We start from the raw sequence: 20696 nt of genomic DNA, 5'->3' as shown, positions 1-20696 counted from the left end.
TTCTAAAAGTTCAAATAATATGTCCCAAACTAATGTAACTGTGTAAGATGTATTGTAAGAACAATTCCCACTCCGATTTCAATGTAAACTATTGTATTTCAGTACTGACACCACAGCAGATTGTAAAGATTTATGACTGTAGGGGCAAGATGCTCAACAATTTAATTTGTGTTTTTATTAGACCGATGGAAATTTATACAGCTAGACTATAATTGATAAACAAACCTCTTATTTGTTCCGGTAGTATTTGTAAAATCTTTCCCCCGGCAGTTCAGGATAAGGTCGCTCAACTGGAAAATCAGAAAGATGAAACCAATTTCTTTATTTATCATTTTTCTGAGTGAAGAAAGCTATTCCGTGGTGTCCTTCTGAATCACCTGTGCAGGGCAGAATTTATAAGATGACTTCATCATTTGAGCCGCGCTTCAGCTGAATCGGTGCTTTTTTTAATACGGTGCAATCAGGCCCAGCTTAGCATGGAGCTGCGATTTAAACCCCAGCAAGTTCCAGTTCAACTGAACCTGTTTTAAACTGCAGCTAAAGCTAGTCACATGCTACATGACGCAGAAACAGCCCCATTACACAATCCTTTGTGCATCATCCCGCCATGATTTGACCAAATCTGAACAATGGTATCTGATCAGACCTGCTGTGATGTCTCCTGATAGAATCTCCACTTTAGCTCTAGTCCAGGGTGTTTAGAGTTCATGTGGCAGAGGGGACACAGCTTCCCTTAATGTGGCCGTTGCAGAAAAGCAGCCCCTGTATCTTCAGCAACCACAGTGAAGGAGTGTGAAGTGTTGCTGGCCTGTGTCCAGGGTTATGATAAGTGTTTTGTGATTGACAGTCATGTAGGTGCGGAGCCGGGAGGCCAATTATTTTTGATGCAGTGCGGATGATATTACAGAATCTGCTCCTTCTTGAGAGCGCAGTGAGGAAACAGATGTTGCCTCAGAAGAGAGCAGAAGGGGCTACTTTGAGGTGGGATTAGATGGACAGGTCCTTAGTCATTAGTCATCTGACCCCAGTTTTTTTCCATTACACGACATCTCTCTCTGCAGAGACTGTTCCCTCAGACCCTCGCTGTGGCTTGGTTCTGGACCAGGGAACGTGTCGGGATTATAACATCCGCTGGTATTACGACAAGCAGGCCAACGCCTGCGCCCAGTTCTGGTACGGAGGCTGTAATGGCAACCAGAACCGCTTTGACACAGAGGAGGAGTGCAAGAGGACGTGTGTGATCGCCAGATCCATCGGTAAAGTCTCATGATTCATCCCTGCCACATTAATATAATTTATACCATTCATACCTACCCTGTCAACCAGCAAATTTGTCATTTCCTTTTCCTTTTTTTTTCTTTTTTCCTCAACTGAAATTAGGCCATAACAACGTTATGGTTCTAAATGTTTTAGACTATTGACTTTTCTCATATGTTTTCTTTTTTCCAGGGGGCTGAGTGAAGGCATCTGCCATACATCTGCTGGAGATACTTCAAGGAGGGGCAGCTAACACCAGCCTTTTTCACAGGGTTATGTAAAGTTTTTGCATAATTCTCAGGCATATCCACGTACACTGATGTTCCATATCACCCGTACATTATAGTTCCTGTCTTTGTGCCCCCTCCCGTATTGTAAAACCCTCCCTCCTCTAAGTACGGAGAAAGAGAGCCGAGCTTTGATAGATACCTCCATTTTTTTTTTAATATTAGCATCTAGTGCAGGAGATACACCATCGCTCCTTCTCAGGAATACAGATGAGCACTCTGAGTGCTTCCAGTTCCCTGGGGATTCCCACACCTATGGGACACAATCATTTTTCTTCATACACAGTCTGTGAGTGCTGCGAAGATTGTGCAACATGATTTGTAATAACTATGGTGCCTCGTCAGTGTCAGAATCATACATGGCATCAAACAATCAATATGTCATTAAGATAAACTGTAGCTATGAATTTCTTTACTCAAGCAAGCACTGTAGGGTATATTGGTGTTTAAACATAATCACAAGAACCAGTGACACACAGCAGAGATTAAGCCTCTCATCACTTATATCAATAAGATATAGTTTGTTTAGTTCTAAATAAAATGACTGATGCCCTGTAACTTCATGGAATAATTTTGTGCATTTGAAGGTGTTCTTTTAGACTCTCTGAATGAAAATGTAATGTTTGGTGTTTACACTGTTTCACTTCTTTCTTCCACTATCTGTCTACATCTGTTCAAGCAGTAAACTTATACCACCGATGGACAGACACACACACACACACACACACACACACACACACACACACACACACACACACACACATATACACACACACACACATACACACACACACACACACTGCCCTCTACTGGGTTACACATGCTGTGTACTGTATGAGCACCATTTTTCTTCTGCTGTTGAGCAACCGATCTGTTGTTGTGTTACCCACCTTGTACTGAAAAATCCATACTGTATTGTTTATTACATGGTCAACATTTGATGTCAAACATTTTTAATAAATAGGATCTAAACTAATATGTGAAAAGGCATCAAATTCATATTAAGGGACTTGATGAAAATGATTAGACAGGGAGGGATGTTCAGAAAAAGGAGGAGGGTTTTTGGAGAGCAAGGGAGGGGATTTTGTTTTTCTTTCCCTATATTTATATTTGAATTCAGCTTTCCCTTGCGAGATTTATTATATAACAAAGAGAGTAGTTACATCAATCATAAACAGATCACATCATCATCAAACCAGAAGGAAATAGAACCAATATGTCCATTTTTAGAAACAGAATAAACATGGGTCTTATGAGTGATTAAACATTATCTCTAGCAAAGAGTTATTTTTTTCTTTAGTTTACAGTCACTCATTAATCTGCATGAAAACTGAGTCATAAAATTAATGTATAATATGATACAAGTTCAGCATCACATGTTTCCAGTTGTTCTACTAATCAGTGTAGTGAGAAGAAACATAATGACGGTTGATCTGTTGTGGACATGCATTTTCAATCTAAGTGTGATTTGAAAGGCTTTATTGATATTTATATCAATTTGCACATGAAAACCAGTTCCTGTATGCGTAAAATGAGACCCCACTGTTAGCATAGCATGTAGTAGTTCTTAGTTCAAACATTGACAGCTGCTGGAACACTTGATAAAAGGGAGGGGTCATTTGTTTGCTATAAATTCAGCAATAGCTCATTGCATTTGTAATGTGCAGATTTTAGTTGTTTATTTGGATTTCTGTGTGGGTGTGGTTTGATCAGATTTTATTGACAGTGGTCTGGCATCATGAGCAAACAGCCCCAGAACCGTCATCCGATATCCAATCAAATGTTGAGAAGCCTCAACTAATCAGCCATGAGAAGCTGCTGTCAGACTCTGTTTCGCCGCTGGGGGGACAGGGAAGTGTGGTGGAGCCGTGACCGTCACTAGGAGCACAATTACGGCCCTTTGAGAGAGTCGCTCTGTGGCAGGCCGTGCTGTAGCTGAGCTAGTAGCTCTGCTGTGTTGTCATTACTGCCACTGCGGAAGAGTTACTCTCGTTCCTGTACAATGTCGTTTTTTTGGGTGCTAATCAGGCCTGCATAATGCTACTAGGGGAATAAAGCTCAGAATTGTGCCTATCTTGTCACGTTTAGGGAGAGGAGAGCATTTCAGATACCAAAGCTTTCAAATCTAAACAAACAGATACAGCTCATTTTAAGCGGAAAAATCTGTTCTTATATGATATGTGAATTATTAGAAAAATCACCTGTATCATGCCAGTTCTTCTTTAAATAATTTATGCTTTGCCTATTATATATTACAGTTATCAGTGGTCAAAGGAGTTGAACCAACTCAACACAGTTATTAATGTAATATATTTTTTAAAGATATTGGGGGAGATTTAATAACCCTGGGGTTTTGCTTTTTTAAAAAGTGAAACACAAGATTCATCGCCCCTCCCCGTCCGAATAATTTTTCATACAGTCCCTAAATACCGCAAAAAAAATGAAAGCATATTTGCAAAACATGTTTTAGAAGAATTCATCTGCTGTGGCTCTAGGGAAGTGGCAGAGCAATCTTATGCCGAACCTGCTCTCCCCTTCTGCTTAAATTACGTGTTAGACAGTCCTCGACAAGTGGCATAGTCTGATCTATCTTTAGTGCTGCCCACAGGAGAAACGTTACCTAACTCTACACACTCCTTACACGTTATCAGGCCACAGAAATAAGACTCAACAATGTAAGAACCTATTGATCCAGACACATCAGTAAAAGCCTTTCTTAAATGCCAGTTTTAATATTTGGTACTTGAAGGCATGGCTGTGTGCAAATTGACACCATTTATCTTCAAGAAGGAAAACACAGTGAGCAATATTTTCAGCACTGAAATTATCTCGGTGATTGACATGCAAAAGGTTTAAAAGGTTTTACTCCAGACTCGCACACACAGTCACAAAGACACCCACAATCAAGCAGCTGGACTATAATCCATCCGACAGGGAAAGGGCAGAACCATGCTGATTGGTGGACAGAGCTGCTTGTATGTGTGGCTGTCACCTGTTTCTGCACACAGCTGCTGCACCCAAACTTTTCTGGTCCATTTTTAGCGCAAAGTTTCTTTTTGCTCTTCAGTCTCACTTCATTAATCCCATACTGTGATGAGACAAGATAAGATAAAATGTTGTATTGACTTTAGTGGTTCCATTGAGGAACTGTAACATGTACCAAAAGTAATTACTTTCAAGAATAAAACACCTAAGTGCTAAAAGAAAGTATAGAATTAACGGTGAATTATGAGAAATAATATGTTACAAAAATAAAAGCAAAAAAATATTTATTGAACTTTGAAAATTAAAACATTTGTAGAGTTCCTCAAGGGTTATTTTAAAAAATCAAATTTATCTACAATTATCAACAATTGTATCACTGTTTCAGTCATTTTTCAAGAAAAAAATACCCAACATTTTCTGGCTCCAGGTTCTCAGATGTGAGTATTTTTTGCTTTTCTTTGTCATATATTACAGTAAATGAAACATAAATAGTATATCTTGGAAAATTAGTTGAACAAGTAATTCGAAACAAGTAAATTAAAGAGGGTACATAAGGTTCTGAAAAATATTGGTGGACATTTTTCGCAGCCGTAGTATCATCTATGGTAGTGACAAGTATCATGATTATAATTATAGATACTAACCGTCATGGTTGATTAGTAACACTGTATGGATTGCAAGGTGTAAAGAAATTGGTGTGTATGTTAGCAACAGACCAAATCAGTACAGTTTAATCAGCTTTAATAGACTGAAATAATGAAAAAATTAAATGAATGAAAAACAGATATAAATGCAAAGGTGAATACACATACTTTTGAATCTGACAGCGACTGCTGTAAATATCCTCCCAGTCATACGTTCAGTTCAAGGCGAGCTATTTGAGGGCTTTGACGGCATTGTCTCTTCTGTTAGCGTGCTACGTGACACTCTGGGAGCTGAATCATGGTGCATATCCAAAGCCTGAGCAGCCAGTTGCTTCTTTCAGTCTGTGACAGCAGCTGCTCAAGCCGAGGCCTGTGCTGTGCTTTGATTTGGCCCAGTCAGATTCCACCGGAGCTGAAGCAGGCAGGGGGCAGAGGGAGCTATATTTAGAGTGGGACAGGATTAAATTGCAGGGTCTTCACACTGGGAACCTTTTCTCTGCTCTGCCTTTTCCAGCCAGGACCAACTACCAAAAGGACCTGTGGCCGCCATCTCCTTCCTCTCTCCTTGTTCGCCCGCCGTCTCCCCTCCTGACACACCATGGACCCCAACGCCATCAAGGAGGAGCTGCGCCTGTTTCAGAGCACCCTGCTCCAGGATGGGCTGAAGGAGCTGCTGAATGAGAACAAGTTTGTGGACTGCACCCTGAAGGTAGGCGACCGCAGCTTCCCCTGCCATCGGCTGATCATGGCCGCCTGTAGCCCATACTTCAGGGAGATCTTCTTCACAGAGGATGGAAAGGAGGTGGAGAACACCAAGGAGGTGGTCCTGGAGGATGTCAACCCTTCCATCCTAGACATGATCATCCAGTACCTCTATTCGGCTGAGATTGACCTCACTGATGACAATGTTCAGGATATAATTGCTGTGGCAAACAGATTCCAGATCCCTTCTGTCTTCACGGTGTGTGTTAACTACCTTCAGAAGAAGCTGTCCCTGGGCAACTGCATGGCCATTTTCAGGATGGGCTTGGTGCTGAGCTGTCCCAGGCTCGCTGTGGCTGCACGCAACTACATCGCTGACCGCTTTGAGCTCCTCTACAAAGACGAGGAGTTCCTTAGGCTTGCAGCCCACGAACTGTTCGCCATCATCGGTGGAGACTCGCTGAATGTGGAGAAGGAGGAGCTTGTATTTGAGGCAGTCATGGCCTGGGTCCGCCACGACAGAGAGAAGCGCGTCAAGGTCCTGAAGGATGCTTTCAATTGCATTCGCTTCCGCCTGCTGCCGGAGAAGTACTTCAAAGACAGAGTGGAGACTGATGAGATCATCAAGGCCGACCCAGAGCTGCAGAAGACAATCCAGATCATCAGGGATGCCTTCAAGGGGAAACTTCCAGAGGAACCCAAGAAGAAGGAAGGGGAGGAGGGGGCCAACAAGGGAGGAGGTGAAGATGAGGACAGCCCATTCCCCGGGTTCCTGAATGACAGCCGCAGACACGGCATGTACGCACGTGACTTCATCGTGATGATCAATGACACAGCAGCAGTGGCGTATGATGTCAGCGAGAATGAGTGCTTCCTGGTGGCCATGTCAGAGCAGGTGCCACGTAACCACGTCAGCCTGGCGTCACAGAAGAACCAGCTTTACATCATTGGTGGACTGTTTGTGGATGAGGAAAACAAGGACGTGCCTCTGCAATGTTATGTCTATTTGGTAAGCAAGTTGATAGTCTTCTATATTATTATTTCTTCAATTACAAAATATTGCATAGAAATGAATTATTTAGAGAAATTGTTCAGCATTTTGGCCAATATTCTTATTTGTTATATTGCCAAGAGTTAGATGAGAAGATCGATACCACTAACATATCTTAAACATTAAACGTATGCTAAAGCTTCATATTTCATATTTAGAGGAGATGGCTAGCTTACCTAATGCCTTATTCACGCCATGTCAACAGAATGGGAAGGAAAACACCCCTTATTACAACCCCCAAAGTATTACTCCAAGATGGTTGTCGTCAGATAAACGGCCTAAATCAGCTACAATTCAGCTAAAAGCTGAATTGATTGTATTAGTGTTAATATTGGAATTTTTTTTATGTAACTGTGGTGGTGCATTTGCAGCCATTCTGCCAACACTTTGTTGACGTCTGTGGTTGTTTTTCACTAAGTGGGTGATCTCATCGCTGTCATCAATTCCCGATATCTTTGACTCAGAATTACAAGTCGGACATAGATCTCTACGCTTTTTCCCCACTCTGATTCTCCCAATTAGGGGTTCAATCGTTTTTGTATGGATTTAAAAGAGATATCAATGAGATTAAACAAGATAAAACATTTTAATTAGTGAGCTTTAGAGGTGCTGGTAGGCAGATTTTTGATTAAACTTTGACAGAGCCATGCTAACTGTTTCCTGCCGTGTCCAGTCTTTATGCTAAACTAAGATAACCATCTAATGGCTTTAGCTTTTATATTAAACGGAAAAACAAGAGAGTGGAACCAATATTCTCATCTAACTCTCAGGAAGAAGACATCAGTATAATTCCCAGCATGCTGAACTATTCTTAATGGAAAATCTTAAAAGAAGTATTTTAAAAGTAATGGACTTAGCTGTGCTTCCTAGGGAGTATTTTATCTGATTCATACCTTTTCTGTCCTTTATTTCAATGCCTTAATGGAGCTCAAACCACAAATAAACCAGAGGAAAAATGAGACAGAAATTCAAATAAATTTTTCAGTATGTAACCACGAGAATGATTGGGATACAGTTTTTCCTAAATCCTTCTGCGGCCAATCAATGGTTTATGTTTCCCATGTTGCCCCTGAGGTCTAAGCGATACATAGACTAAAGGACGTGATAGAGGCCTTGAATACCTTCGTTTTACAGTATAATCGATATGTGGGTACCATACAGGACAAGGATTCATTTCCTCCTTTATGAGGAGATAAAAACAAAGAGTTAATGGGCACTAAGAGGGTGCTTCCCCCCTCTTGTGTTTTAATGTCCAGTATTAATTTTTCTCCACAGTTGGATCCGCTCACTTCTGACTGGGTTGCCCTGCCGCCCATGCCTTCTCCAAGATGCCTCTTCAACATCGGTGAAAGCGAGAACCTGCTGTTCGCCGTGGCTGGAAAAGACCTCCAGACCAATGAGTCGCTGGATTCAGTGATGTGCTACGATACTGAGTTAGTGGTGTTATTTGCTTCTTTGTCCCCCCCCCCCATTTCCATATTTTTCACTTTGTCTCACATGTTGTAAAGTTTACAGGTGATATGTTGCGTTTAAGGATAATTAATCGTGTTTTGATTTGATCTATCCTTCTTCATCTGCTCGGGTTGTTTCTTCGGTATTTGTATTTGTATTTGTATCTGTTTATGTTAGAATATTTAACTTATTTACTTTTATCACAACTACAGATTGATTTGGCTCTACCGCCTGGGAAATCAATGCGTGTCACAATCAAGCATTTGAATTCTGAGCAAAGCAGCAGCAAGAATTCCAGGGAACAAAATAACACTGAATGAGCAAACCTGTTTGAAAATATCACTTAAATGTCCTTTCTTTAGGAAGATGAAGTGGAGCGAGACCAAAAAGCTTCCTCTGAAGATCCACGGCCATGCTGTTGTATCCCACAAAGGACTAGTCTACTGCATTGGAGGAAAGACAGATGAGAAGTGAGTAAATGAGTCTGTGTGGGCAGTCGTCTGTTTGTGTGTGTGTGTGTGTGTGTGTGTGTGTGTGTGTGTGTGTGTGTGTGTGTGTGTGTGTGTGTGTGTGTGTGTGTGTGTGTGTGTGTGTGTATTAGACCTTACACAGGGAGCTGCAGCTGTTTTTAGTCTATCATCCTGAGAGACTGCAGGGCTGCACGGCACATCATAGACAACAATGACACTGATGCAGTCCGGGATGGTCTAATATGTTACAATTATGGAAAATACGGTTCCTTTGCAACTCTTGTTGCAGGTTAGTGAGAATACAGGATCTGCTTATTTTCTCTACCTGAGAGTATAGCATTGAACATGACGTACTGCTATATTCAATGTTCGCAGTGCGTGCAGCAGTGGTACACTGTGCTTTACAAGACCATGAACAAAATGTAAAAGTCAACAAACCTAAGGATCTGATACTAGAATGTACAATAGGCTCATCAGTGTGTTCAGTGTTTTCAGCTGCCATCGGACCCCTCTGCTAATCAACAAGAGGAGACAGGTGTGCTTCTGCTGCACTGAATTTCATGTGGGGTTGTGCTTCGAAAAGCTGAGTATCTTTCTGAAGGACACAACATGCAATTCAGCCAGGAGACAATAAAATCTGTGAGAAAAAGAGAAGATCCACAAGGCCAAATAACTGAATAAGTACCCTAAAAAAAACACGATGGAAAAAGAAAAAACAAAATTAATAAAAAGAAAAGAAAAAAGAAAAAAAACCAAAGTCTTACTTGGCTTACATTTTTTTGTTTTTTGTTTTTTTTAGAGAAAAATATAGGTTTAGGAAGAAATAACACCAAGGTATAAACAAAGGCATATGTAAATTAAGAGAGTATAGAAAGAGTATATACCATGTTTTTTAGTTAAAACCTACATACCCTTGCATACAGTTAAATACAAACCTACACAACATATCAACAAATACAAATCCAGATATCCATAAGCAGACACTCGTACATACTGTACATACGAGTAAAAATAGAGGGAGTATATCATCATAACCTTATTTATAGACGTAAATATGTATACATTTCAGGGGAACTGTGTGATTACTAAAGTCGTATTCTTGGGAGGCTCCAGCGTTTATTTAAATCTTTGATTTCTCCGTTACATAATAAGGGACAGTCCCAAATGTATGTGCAGATTCACATTACACCACGCCCTCTCCAACAAAGTGCACTGTATTTCTTATCATAAACTGAGATTATGGAGATTTAAAATGTTGCATACTTATCTCATCTAAATTGTCTACAATTGGGACTACATAATTCCCATCTATTTTTGATATCAACAGGATTATCTGCTGTGGCCAGATTAGTCATCTTGTTGATATATGACATTGTCTGTCTTGCACGGATTTCATTTTCAACCAACTATATCCAGTATTGTTCCAAATTAGATGGCGTTGCTTTAATTTTCTCCCATTCTATATGTGTTGTGATAGCAAAATGAGCCATAAAAAATTAAAATTAAAACCTAGTTGTCCTCAATGTAAGACTGTGGATCTAGACATTTTGTTTCCTTTTTTGTTATTGTATTTTTTATTTGTCTTTCTTGTTTCCGTTGGTTATTTTCTTATTTAATTCATTTTCCCTATTATGTTTTCTTTTCATTAATTTCATATTCTGTTTCCTTCTGAGCAACTCATTCGGCTGCTTTTTTCTGGCCTGTTTCCTGCTGATTTTTGATGAGATGCTGTGTCTTTTAAAAATAGAACTCACTGATGCTCTGATAAAAGCTTCATGCTGAAACATATTGGCAGTCCATTAGCCATAAATAAAATCCACCTAAGTGATTAAAAGACGAGGTGAAATTTTCATCATCACTTATTTGAATGTGGCCTTTTTGGTTAAATGTCTTTGAGGAAAAATAAACACTTTGTTGATCATATTTACAAATCGGTTTATTCCAAATGATCCTTATTTGTAATTGTTTGATAAGCTTTTTTCTTTGTCTCCTACTTATTGTTATTTTCTAATGTTAAAATAACAATGTTAATGTAAAGGAGCTTTTTGCAACAATTTCTCTGAACAATCTGGAGGAACAAACCATTCTACCATCCATTCATCAGTGTGAACAATATAAATGACCATCACCTGATTCTCCTGTAACATCTTTTTGTCTCCACAGCAAAGCTCTCAACAAGATGTTTGTGTACAACCACAAGCAGTCAGAGTGGAGGGAGTTGGCAGCCATGAAGACACCCAGGGCCATGTTTGGAGCCGTCATCCACAACGGCAAGATCGTGGTGGCTGGTGGAGTCAACGAGGACGGCCTCACCGCTACTTGTGAAGCCTACGACTTCACAGCAAACAAGTATGATTCTTTTTAAACGTTTTTTGTTTTTTGGTTTTTTTGTTGTTTTTTTACCTTTTTAGTTATATCTATATACATTTTCCACAAAAAACTACAACACTCAGCTTTTCTGACCTTTGCACATCAGTAATCTCAGAACTACCACATATTGTGGACCCCCAAGGTTTTCATTATTACATAAAAGAGACATTGTGAAATAAACATATGAATAAATTGCATAAAATATATAATTAAACCAAAAAATTGTAAAATATTTAACCAATTATTTACATTTTTATGCATATTACACATTATGATGAAATGTTATTTCATAATTCTTACTTAACTAATTTTAGACATTTTTAAAATGGTATTTTCTCATGTCACATTTTATTTCATACTTTCTGTTGGCTACAGCGACCACAGAGAAAGAGTATCTTTCTTATCGAGGCAGTTTTATCTTGAATTCTGTGTCATAACAATCAGCTCAACAGATAGCACATTCAACAACTAAAAGGGGGGTTAGCTACCTAACAGCATCAGCCTGCGGTGGGTTGATTCAGATTTACTTTGTTAGCTAGAGCACTGTTGTTACCTTAGCTCACAGGAGCTAACCGGCTTGATCAGCAGGAGCAGTGGTTCAGCTTCCTAGCCGCAGAGAGGCTGGAGAGTGTGGGGATGGTGACTGGTGACAACACCACTGTTATGAAACGTGATAGCAAAAGTGTCAGTACGACACACAAAGTGGCATCGGGAGGAGTGACATGAAATAAAGGGTGAGAAGAAATGAGTGTTATTGGGAAAAACAGACTTTTAAAAATGGCCATTTTGAAATTGAGGTTTTTTTATAATGAAATAAAAATTAACTAATAAATCTGTTATCACGGAAATTGGAATGATGAAATAAATTTAACAATAATGAACTGAATTTCAATAGTAACATTCTTTTCAGCATTATTTATTTCATACTCTTTCATTTATTTATTCCACATATGTTTGGGCATTTTGGCCTCCATATTATATATCTCAGTTATCTCAGCAGCTGGGAAAAAAAGGCTGAATTTCAACAAATAGACCAAGGTACAAAAGACATCTACAGTGAGAGCTCCATCTTCAACTTGACCTTCTCTTAATGTCGTATCTCCTCAGGTGGGAGCCCTTCGCAGAGTTTCCCCAAGAGAGGAGCTCTGTCAACCTGGTGAGCAACAGAGGCTCCCTGTACGCCGTGGGCGGCTTCGCTATGGTTCAGATGGAGAACCAGGAGGTGGCTCCCACAGAGGTCACTGACGTCTGGCAGTAAGTCTTCTCAAGTTCTGGGACCACCATTTACATGTTTTCCTTCGTTACCATTGTCGTTCCGAGATCTGACTCTCCGCTTTCCCTTGTTAGATATGAGGATGATAAGAAGCAGTGGAGCGGCATGCTGAGGGAGATGCGCTACGCTGCTGGCTCCTCCTGTGCGTCCATGCGCCTCAATGCTGCCAGGATGCCCAAGCTGTAAACAGAACCACTTTAACTCTCTAACAAGACACCCCCATCCCCAGCAAGCTGCCTCCGAGGCGTCTCATCCTCTGCACTCGGATTTCTGTGCGTCAAGTTGATCTTTGACATTAATTTTTCTCTGAACTCAGACAATTTTTATCTGTACTATAAACACTTGGTTCTGCTGCCTCTTCAAAGACTGCACCATCCCTACAGTATTAAAAAAAAGAAGCCACAATTTAGATTGATCTACTAGGCTCTGTTTACATCATTTCTAGCTCTTCTTTTGTAAAATAAACATTTGTAAACTTGGGCTTCTTTTACTGTTTTGATTTTGTCTGATCTAAGGAAAAGTGAAATTACAGAGACTATATCAACATGTCGAGAGCAACTGAGGGAGAAGCTTCTTTGCACTTTCAGGTAAACGAGGAAGTGGAACTGGGTTAATAGCAGATTTAGTGTTGACATTTAGACTCAACATAAGTCACACATTCATGTGTGTGTCAACATGACTGAGGGTTACTACACTGCAGTCAAACATGACTGGAAAAGATTAGGTATGTCTATGCAGTTTCCCTTCACACTGGAAGAAATATAGTCACACTGAATTATAGTGTTTACACTTGTTTTTACATTAACATTAATAGGATAATGGTACAGGAGACGAAATTACACCAAACTGAAATCAGTCATTGGTTTGCAGTTTCCACCTGCGTGCTGCAGCTGTGAAAGAGATGGGAAGATGTGTAAAGGATGGCAGCACTGGGAGCTGAAATGTCAGTTGAAGGGGAGTCCTGACAGAAATGATTGCTAGTTCAACTGAAAGAAGTGCAGAGTCAATGGTGTATGAACATTTAAAGTTTTGGGTAAAGGGTAAAAATGTAAAAATGTTGAGTGAAACTAAACACTGAATATCTGCTTTGACAAAGGTCTGTGACTGCTTAATTTTTAGAACAGTACAGAAACAAAAGTGCTGGGACGCTGGCAAGGCTAGCAAAATTAGAGTTAGAGATGATAAATTAAAAAAAAAAATTAAACAAAAATTCAAACAAAATGACAAGTTAAGTACAAGATGGACAGAGTTTTGACAGGGAAGAAAAGAAAACCTATTACGCTCATCCAGCACTCCAATCAGTCTAAACCAAAATACAGGAGCATCTTGCTTTCGAGTTCACTGTCAATATACTGTATAGTAGCAGAAGAGGCTTGTCTCTTCTGTGTCTAAAAGCTCTCACACTCTACACAAAATGTAAAGCTGCTCTAATCAAGATTCTAATTATCAACAGAACCTTTTAGCATCTTTCAGCTCATTGTTTTGGTTTTACGGCCCGCAACTTTACTGTTTAGGTTCACTCTCACTGATTTCATCAGCGTTTTTTCCAGGCGTAGCAGGCAGGTATTTCCAATGAAAAGTTCTGATAATCCGACCGTCCACTACCTGCCCAGCAACAGACGACAGTCAACTAGCTTTTGAACTTGGCAGAGCATTTACATTACATAGCATTTATTTGCATGCTTTTGTCCAGAGCAACTTAGAGTAAGTACATTCAAACCACTTAGGAGTATGAGCTAGATATAATCCAAAATTGGGACCATATCCCTTTTTTTTTAAAATTAGAGAAATCATGTTGAAATCAGGGACTCTGTTGTCCTGACTTCAGTGGGAAGCTCACTCCACCGTTTTGGATCCAGAAGAGAAAAGAGCCTTGACCCTATTCAGCAACCAAGGGGTTCTCTGAGTGAGGTAAGAACTCAGACCCGGTTGTAGGGTTTGACCATGGCTTGGATGTAGGAAGGAGTAGTTTGTTTCACTGCCCTTTAGTCCAGCACCAGAAGTTTGGAATTGGATACGAGCAGCAACAGGGAGCCAGTGTGGTGAACGGAGAAGAGGAGTGGTGTGGGAAAACTTAAGAAGATTGAATACCATGTGGGCAGTCACATTCTGGAGTAGCTGCAGAGGTCTGATGTCTGACGCAGGGGCTCCAGCAAGGAGGGGGTTGCAGTAGTCCTGGAGGGAGATGACGAGCATCTGAATGAGCACATTTGCTGCCTCCCTGGTGAGGAAGGGACGAATGCTCCTAATGTTGTAAAGGAGGAATTGACAGGAGCATGGTGCTGCTGCAATGTTTTCAGAGAACGACAGTTCATCATCCAGGGTCACTCCCAGGTTCCTCACCGTTCCGAGCTGGCACCGCCACAGTCTTGTCAATGGTGATGGCCAGGTCTGAGGGAGGGGACCCTTTTCCCTGGAGTAACAGAACCTCGTTCTTGTCCCAGTTGTGGTGGTGCCCTGACATCCACTCCAAGGTGTCTCCTTCGAATGCAATTTAACTACTAAAGAGCCAGATATCTCCCTAACAAGTTTGTGGAGACCAAACTACAGCTAAAAGCAGGTTGAATATTCGACTTACTGTCATCGGATTGCCAGAAAAACGACTCCAAATGAATGCTAATGTTGGTCTGTATCTGCTGGATGTGTTGATAAGCAACTGATAGTAACATGCTCCTCAAATCCACTTTATATTTTACAGAAACACAAGAGTTGTTACTTGTTGATCATTTCTTCTGCTGGGAACCACTGTGGTCTAACTACGTTGCCAGCTTTAAGATTTGCTCACAGCGACATTTAAAAAGTGCAGGCACAACTCTCAGGTAAACCTTTTTCAGTGACAGAAATTTGGAGTTAATTGAAACTTATCTTAAAGAGCTCATTTGAATCAGATTTTTGACAGATTTGGGACTACTAGGTTTAGGGTATGAGGTCTGAAAAATAAGGACACATACTTATGACATTGTATTCTAAGCATTAATTTCCTGCAATCATTAAACTTCCTTATTACCTTAATCGGGAACCCAAGGTCTGTGTCTGTGCCAAATTTAGCTCTGCCGAGTCACACTAAGGTAATCACATGCCTGTTTGAAGAAATAACAAAGACCTCAATAGAAACTCATGAGAGAGATTCTTGAGCTTTATCAGCTCAAGCATGACACCAGGAAGTTATGGCTGAGGGTCAAGCACACAACAGTGGGCTTTCAAACAAAAATATGCTGGAGTTAATCCTTGGGTGTGGAAAACTGGAAGGGAAGAGGAAAGAGTGGGATGAGGAGTGAATGGATGTGAAAGCAGAAATCAGAGGCTGAAGGCTTGGAGTGAGTGCTGATGAGGACACTGTCACTAAAAGTGAGTAGAAAAATCTCTTTTTCAAACTCTACCTTTATGAGTCAGCTTCTATGTAAGCATTTCAACAGTTACATGAACATGTGAAATTAGCTTTCGGGTAAAGTTTGTATTTTTCCATAGATATAATCATTTTAATGAGTACAAGTTACGGCCTTATGAAACCGGAGTGCGCACGCAATGTGTAAATACACCTCGCACATCTCCTCCCGTCCGTAATGACAGCAGATTGTACTGACAGCATCACAGGAAGCTGCCATCAAGCCAGAATGCCATAGGTGCTGTCATATTCTGAGAGGCTTTCAGAAACCAGGCTGTTGATGAGGAAAGAAGAAGATTTTGTTTGTTTCTTTCCCACTGAGTTTGCTTGATTGTTTCTTTTCCTAGTCTGCTTGCCTCTTGGTTTTTTTCCCCTACTTCTTTCCTCAGCCAGTAATTGCCACTGACAGTGATATAACAGGTGAGGGAAAAGGGAAGGATGATTTGCATGTACCTATTTCTTCCTTGCCCAAAACCATATACTGTATATGTATTCATTTGAATTGGGAATTAGAAAAATTCACAGGAATTGATCTATTCATCCCCTCAAAACATCAAGAACAAATTCAGCATTTGTTCATAATATTTGAAAATGTTAAAACTGCTCCAATCAATATTTTTATATTAAAGACTGAAAAAATTAGCCTTTGTAAAGTAAAGGGTGTCACTCGTAGTGACACACCCATGGAGAATTATCACCCAACTCTGCAGTTTGCCTCAGCTCTACAGAGCTTTTTAGCATTATTCAGCTTATTGTTTTGGTTGTAGGGCCGAGAGCTTTGATGCTTTTTGTTTTTCAGTAAAAATGTTCCAAAATTATCGCGACAAAATTTCAAAACAGGACTAAGAGGAGAGTGAAAATTACACTTTCATTCATCAGGTAGCCAGACACACCCCTCCAAATGCATGCAAAGTTTGCCCTGCGTCTGCTGAATGTGTAGATTGGCAACTGTTGCCAACTTAGCGCCTTTATTATCAGATTTACAGACTTTTAAGCCCCCTTTAGATTCTTTTCTACACAAAAGTACCTCGCGACAAATCTAACCCCTTTTTGGACAAACATTAGCTACTTTCTGTAGAGTCGCCAGTGTTGCTCCGCAAGCGCGAGGTCAGCCTACCCTCCGCGGACAAACCTCTCTCTGGTGTCAGTGGCTTGACCACAGTTACCAAGTCTGCATTTTAGCAGTGCAGAGCAGCAGCTTAGAAATAGCTTGGAAGTGACTGCTGGTTAAAATTTAATCTCAATGGGCCACGTTTCAGTCACTATTACATACTTATTCTGTTGTGTGACAACAGAAACAGAAAAACATGTAAATGTGAACAGCTTTCTCGGGAATTCAACTGTATTATATTACTGTATATTTGAGCACAGGGAGAGGGAAAGAAGCAAACAGATAAAGGGCGGTCCAGCCATATACTAGGTTTTGACCTAGGCTTCTTTATACTCAACAGGGCTCAGCTATGGCCAGCATCCTCCACCATGGAGAAAATCACAACTGCACCAACGTGGACCGACTGATGAAACGCTATTACCTGCCCGTCTCCTACACCGTTATCTTCATCGTGGGCCTGGTGGGAAATGTAACCTCCATTGGTGTTTACCTGAAAAAGCTGCGTCCCTGGAAGAGCAGCAGCATCATCATGGTCAACCTCGCACTGACCGACCTCCTCTATGTCCTCAGCATGCCTTTCCTGGTTTACTACTACAGCAATGGGGATTCTTGGATGCTCGGCGACTTCATGTGCCGCTTTGTGCGCTTCGGGTTTCATTTTAACCTGTATGGGAGCATCCTCTTCCTGACGTGTCTCGCAGTTTTCCGCTATGTAGTGGTGATGAAGCCTTTGAGGGCAGCACAGGTGCAGCGGAAGTTCTGGGGTATAATTGCGTGCTCAGCTGTCTGGATAATTGCCGCTGCTGAAATCACTCCTATGTTGACGATGATATCCTTGGAAGAACATGACAATGAGACCTACTGCGTGGACTTTGCAAGTGCCATACCTGTTGACGATGTGCCTTGGTATGGCTGGCTGCTCACTGCATTCGGATTTCTACTCCCCCTAGCTGTGGTGTTCATGTGTTATATCGGCATAGTGAAACAATTAGTAAAAGGCCCCAACACGACCAGTCCCCGTCGGATGCGTGCACGGCGCGTGACCGTGCTAATCCTGGTTGTGTTTGTCGTGTGTTTCCTTCCGTATCACATTTTGCGTGTGCTGCGAATTGAAATTCGAAGGACACAAAAGATACCGTGCACGGTGGAGCATATTGTTCATGCCGCATATATTATCTCCAGGCCTCTGGCTGGACTCAACACGTTCTCTAACCTGATTCTGTACAATCTTTCAGGTGACAAGTTTAAGAGGGCCTTCCTCAGCACTTTTTACTGGGAATGTTGGCTGCCCAAGGCCAGGTCGCTGCTTCACGTGGCCATCATCAGCAAGGCAGGCAGTGACCTGCCAGCAGTATGAATGACAACTGTCCAACACCTGCCTTTTCTTTCTTTGGACATACTGTAAGTTTACTCACTCAGAAATGATGGGCAAGCTGCATGAAAGCTGCATGACAGCTTGGGTTTCTTCAATGTGTGCTCCCCAGAGATAATAAACCACCCCTTAAGTTTTGGTTTGTCTTGGGCAAAAACTGTTTGCCAACCCTTGAAGTGTAAATATGAATGACTATAGGAAAAAGCTCTACAATTTGAATGTCAAGTTAGACCTTTGTCAACACCTTTTCTTTCTCTGGCTGGAAGTCCGATGAGTATAATTTACCTGACTATATGATGGATTCTTTTGTTTGCAGCCGCAAAAATAGTTTCACTTTGTAAACCTAAAAGCGGGAAGTGAGTTTGCATTTCTGAGCTGTGGGTTCCCTTTCCAGAGTTCCAGTTTTTGCTTGTAAGGAATGACTGATGCAGAAAATAAGGTCCGTGGTTTTCATAAAATTTTATAGTTTCACGACATGCTGTCTCTCTTCTGATGTCTCTACAGTGAATCTGAAGCTACTTTGTGCCTTAAAAAGTTTGTTTTTAAATGTAACTGCACTGGTTGTCGTACGTAAACTTCTGCTACACTACAACATTTTTAGTGATCCCCTTGACTTTTCCTCTAGCCCCACCTTTAGGTTCATGTCATGTCATCAGATGATTGAGTAAACTGCTCCGAAATACATGTCCCCCATCAGGATGAATTGTAATTTACTGATCCCCTTAACTTGTCATCCACCGTCATCAACAGGTCAAAAGATCTGTCAGATCTTTGATTTATGACTAAATACCACCAAAACTAACTACATTCCCCTCAGCCCCAGCTTTATTTCTTTTCTTAGTGCTAATAAGCATTAGCGTGCTAACGTGCTAAACTAAGATGGTGAGCGCCATGAACATCTAACAAGATGGTAACGACATAGACACAGAATCTGCTTGAAATCATGATGCTAGCATTGTCGTTGTGAGCATGTTAGCATACTGACATTAAGATTTAGCTCAAAACGTCACTGCATCACAAAGCAGGCTCACAGAACCGCTAGCATGGTTCTAGACTCCTCCCTCACCATGCCGTACATTACACCTGTTAATATCTCAACTGTTAATTTGAAGCTGCTTTGTGCTTTAAAAAGTATGATTTTAGAATAAAACCATACAGGTTTGAGTTACTGAACTTCCGTGACACTACACATTTTTTACTACATTTTAAGATAAACAGAAAGTTGTGAAAAAGTTTGCGAAAAAATTGTAGCAAACTAGCTCATTTTAGCCTAGCAATGGCTTCACATCATTTTGTCTGGTTCAAAAATCACAAAAAACATCATCTCGATAAACAACATATTGCACTTTTACCTGTCATAAGTCTGTTTGTTGCTGAAGTCGCAGAAATTTAGTTGTATGTTTTTATACACTCTCCCACCAGTCTTTTTTCTTTTTCTTTTCTTGTTGAGATCACAACTCTCTTGTGTTCCTAATTTATAACAATCAACGGCTCATGCATTCGGCCCGTATGGCCAAGAACTTCAGTGTAGAAAATCCGTCAGAAAAAGGCGCATGACAAGGTTGTGGCGGGTGCCCTGTCACATGTACCTTAGGATGATACCGATATGGCTGTCCTCTCTTGGGGGGGAGGGGTTACATACCATCTATGTCCTGTTATTGTTTTGCCTCTGTGTGTGTGTGTGTGTGTCTGTTCTACGTCTTTGTGTTCTAGGTGCAGCTCACTGATGACTGATTGAGGGCACCTGTGTAAAGGTGAGGGCTGGGTCTATATGAACGGCTTCTTACGCTGACCACACTCTTTCACTCCCTGGCACAAGACCCAGTTTTTTTTGTGTGTGTGTGTGTTTTCTGGCTTTGTCGTTTTGTCTCTTTGTAAATAAATGTCAGTCTTCTGCATCCAACCTACTGCCGTAGTCCAGTGTCGTGTCCCTCCTTATGTTGCAGCTTTCAAGCCGGTCGTAACAGGGGTCACTTACTTGAGTATACTATTAATCATTTAACACAATCGTACATTGTTTTGTATTTCCTTACTTCACAACATTTTGGAAATGGATGGAAATTTAGACACTATAGCAAAAGGACATTTGTCCCCCCAAAGGTGTGATCAAAAGACTTTACAGTCCGACATGTGCAGCTACTGATCTGTGAAAGACTCTGAGGTTGTATCCAAGCACGTAGCTGAGTTCTCTGTGCAGATGCGTTCACCTTCCCCATGAGCTAACAAGGCAGGGCAGCACATTTCTCATTTCGAAAGCCCACATACTGCAGTCTGCATTGCTGCACAGAGAGCGCTGACAGCGAAAGAACCAAAGGGTTGGTATCAGAGTTCTTCGAC

The 20696-nt window shown here is 41.0% G+C and overlaps 3 protein-coding genes and 1 long non-coding RNA gene across 7 annotated transcripts in view; 3 read left to right on the top strand and 1 right to left on the bottom strand.

Annotated features, from left to right (window-relative positions):
• The window catches only part of LOC120798001 (collagen alpha-1(XXVIII) chain-like), a 42468-nt gene extending 40229 nt beyond the window's left edge, over positions 1 to 2239 (top strand). For all 4 annotated transcript variants that reach the window (XM_040141876.1, XM_040141879.1, XM_040141878.1 and 1 more), the window contains 2 exons: positions 1062 to 1256; positions 1450 to 2239. In XM_040141876.1, the coding sequence (XP_039997810.1) occupies positions 1062 to 1256; positions 1450 to 1457 (203 nt within the window). In that variant the 3' untranslated portion in view covers positions 1458 to 2239. The remainder of the gene's footprint in view (positions 1 to 1061; positions 1257 to 1449) is intronic.
• Positions 2240 to 4796: 2557 nt separating this feature from the next.
• On the bottom strand, positions 4797 to 9341 carry LOC120798310. Its single transcript, XR_005708670.1, has 3 exons — positions 8987 to 9341; positions 8705 to 8821; positions 4797 to 6830 (listed from the first exon to the last, which is right to left on the bottom strand). It is a non-coding gene; the product is annotated as an uncharacterized LOC120798310 (long non-coding RNA).
• Positions 5772 to 12931, top strand: LOC120798308 (kelch-like protein 41b). The gene is made up of 6 exons (XM_040142520.1): positions 5772 to 6884; positions 8202 to 8359; positions 8741 to 8848; positions 11012 to 11197; positions 12326 to 12472; positions 12566 to 12931. Exons 1-6 carry the CDS (start codon positions 5772 to 5774, stop codon positions 12675 to 12677), a joined length of 1824 nt encoding a protein of 607 aa, XP_039998454.1. The 3' UTR covers positions 12678 to 12931.
• A 2803-nt stretch (positions 12932 to 15734) lies between these two features.
• On the top strand, positions 15735 to 18344 carry LOC120798380 (2-oxoglutarate receptor 1-like). The gene is made up of 2 exons (XM_040142634.1): positions 15735 to 15839; positions 17328 to 18344. The coding sequence occupies exons 1-2, from the start codon at positions 15819 to 15821 to the stop codon at positions 18342 to 18344; spliced, it is 1038 nt and encodes a 345-aa protein (XP_039998568.1). The 5' UTR covers positions 15735 to 15818.
• The last annotated feature ends 2352 nt before the right edge of the window (positions 18345 to 20696 follow it).

The sequence above is a fragment of the Xiphias gladius genome, chromosome 13, assembly GCF_016859285.1.
Source record: "Xiphias gladius isolate SHS-SW01 ecotype Sanya breed wild chromosome 13, ASM1685928v1, whole genome shotgun sequence".
Taxonomy (NCBI): domain Eukaryota; kingdom Metazoa; phylum Chordata; class Actinopteri; order Istiophoriformes; family Xiphiidae; genus Xiphias; species Xiphias gladius.
This window is presented reverse-complemented; position numbering and strand designations above follow the sequence as displayed.

Bases quoted from the DNA above. Each gene is read 5' to 3' on its own strand.
- LOC120798380 (XM_040142634.1), top strand. From the start codon at position 15,819: ATGAGGACACTGTCACTAAAA. The intron at 15,840-17,327 runs GTGAGTAGAAAA...TATACTCAACAG, and splicing joins TGAGGACACTGTCACTAAAA to GGCTCAGCTATGGCCAGCAT.
- LOC120798308 (XM_040142520.1), top strand. From the start codon at position 5,772: ATGGACCCCAACGCCATCAAGGAGGAGCTGCGCCTGTTTCAGAGCACC. The intron at 8,360-8,740 runs GTTAGTGGTGTT...TCCTTTCTTTAG, and splicing joins GTGATGTGCTACGATACTGA to GAAGATGAAGTGGAGCGAGA. The intron at 11,198-12,325 runs GTATGATTCTTT...GTATCTCCTCAG, and splicing joins TACGACTTCACAGCAAACAA to GTGGGAGCCCTTCGCAGAGT.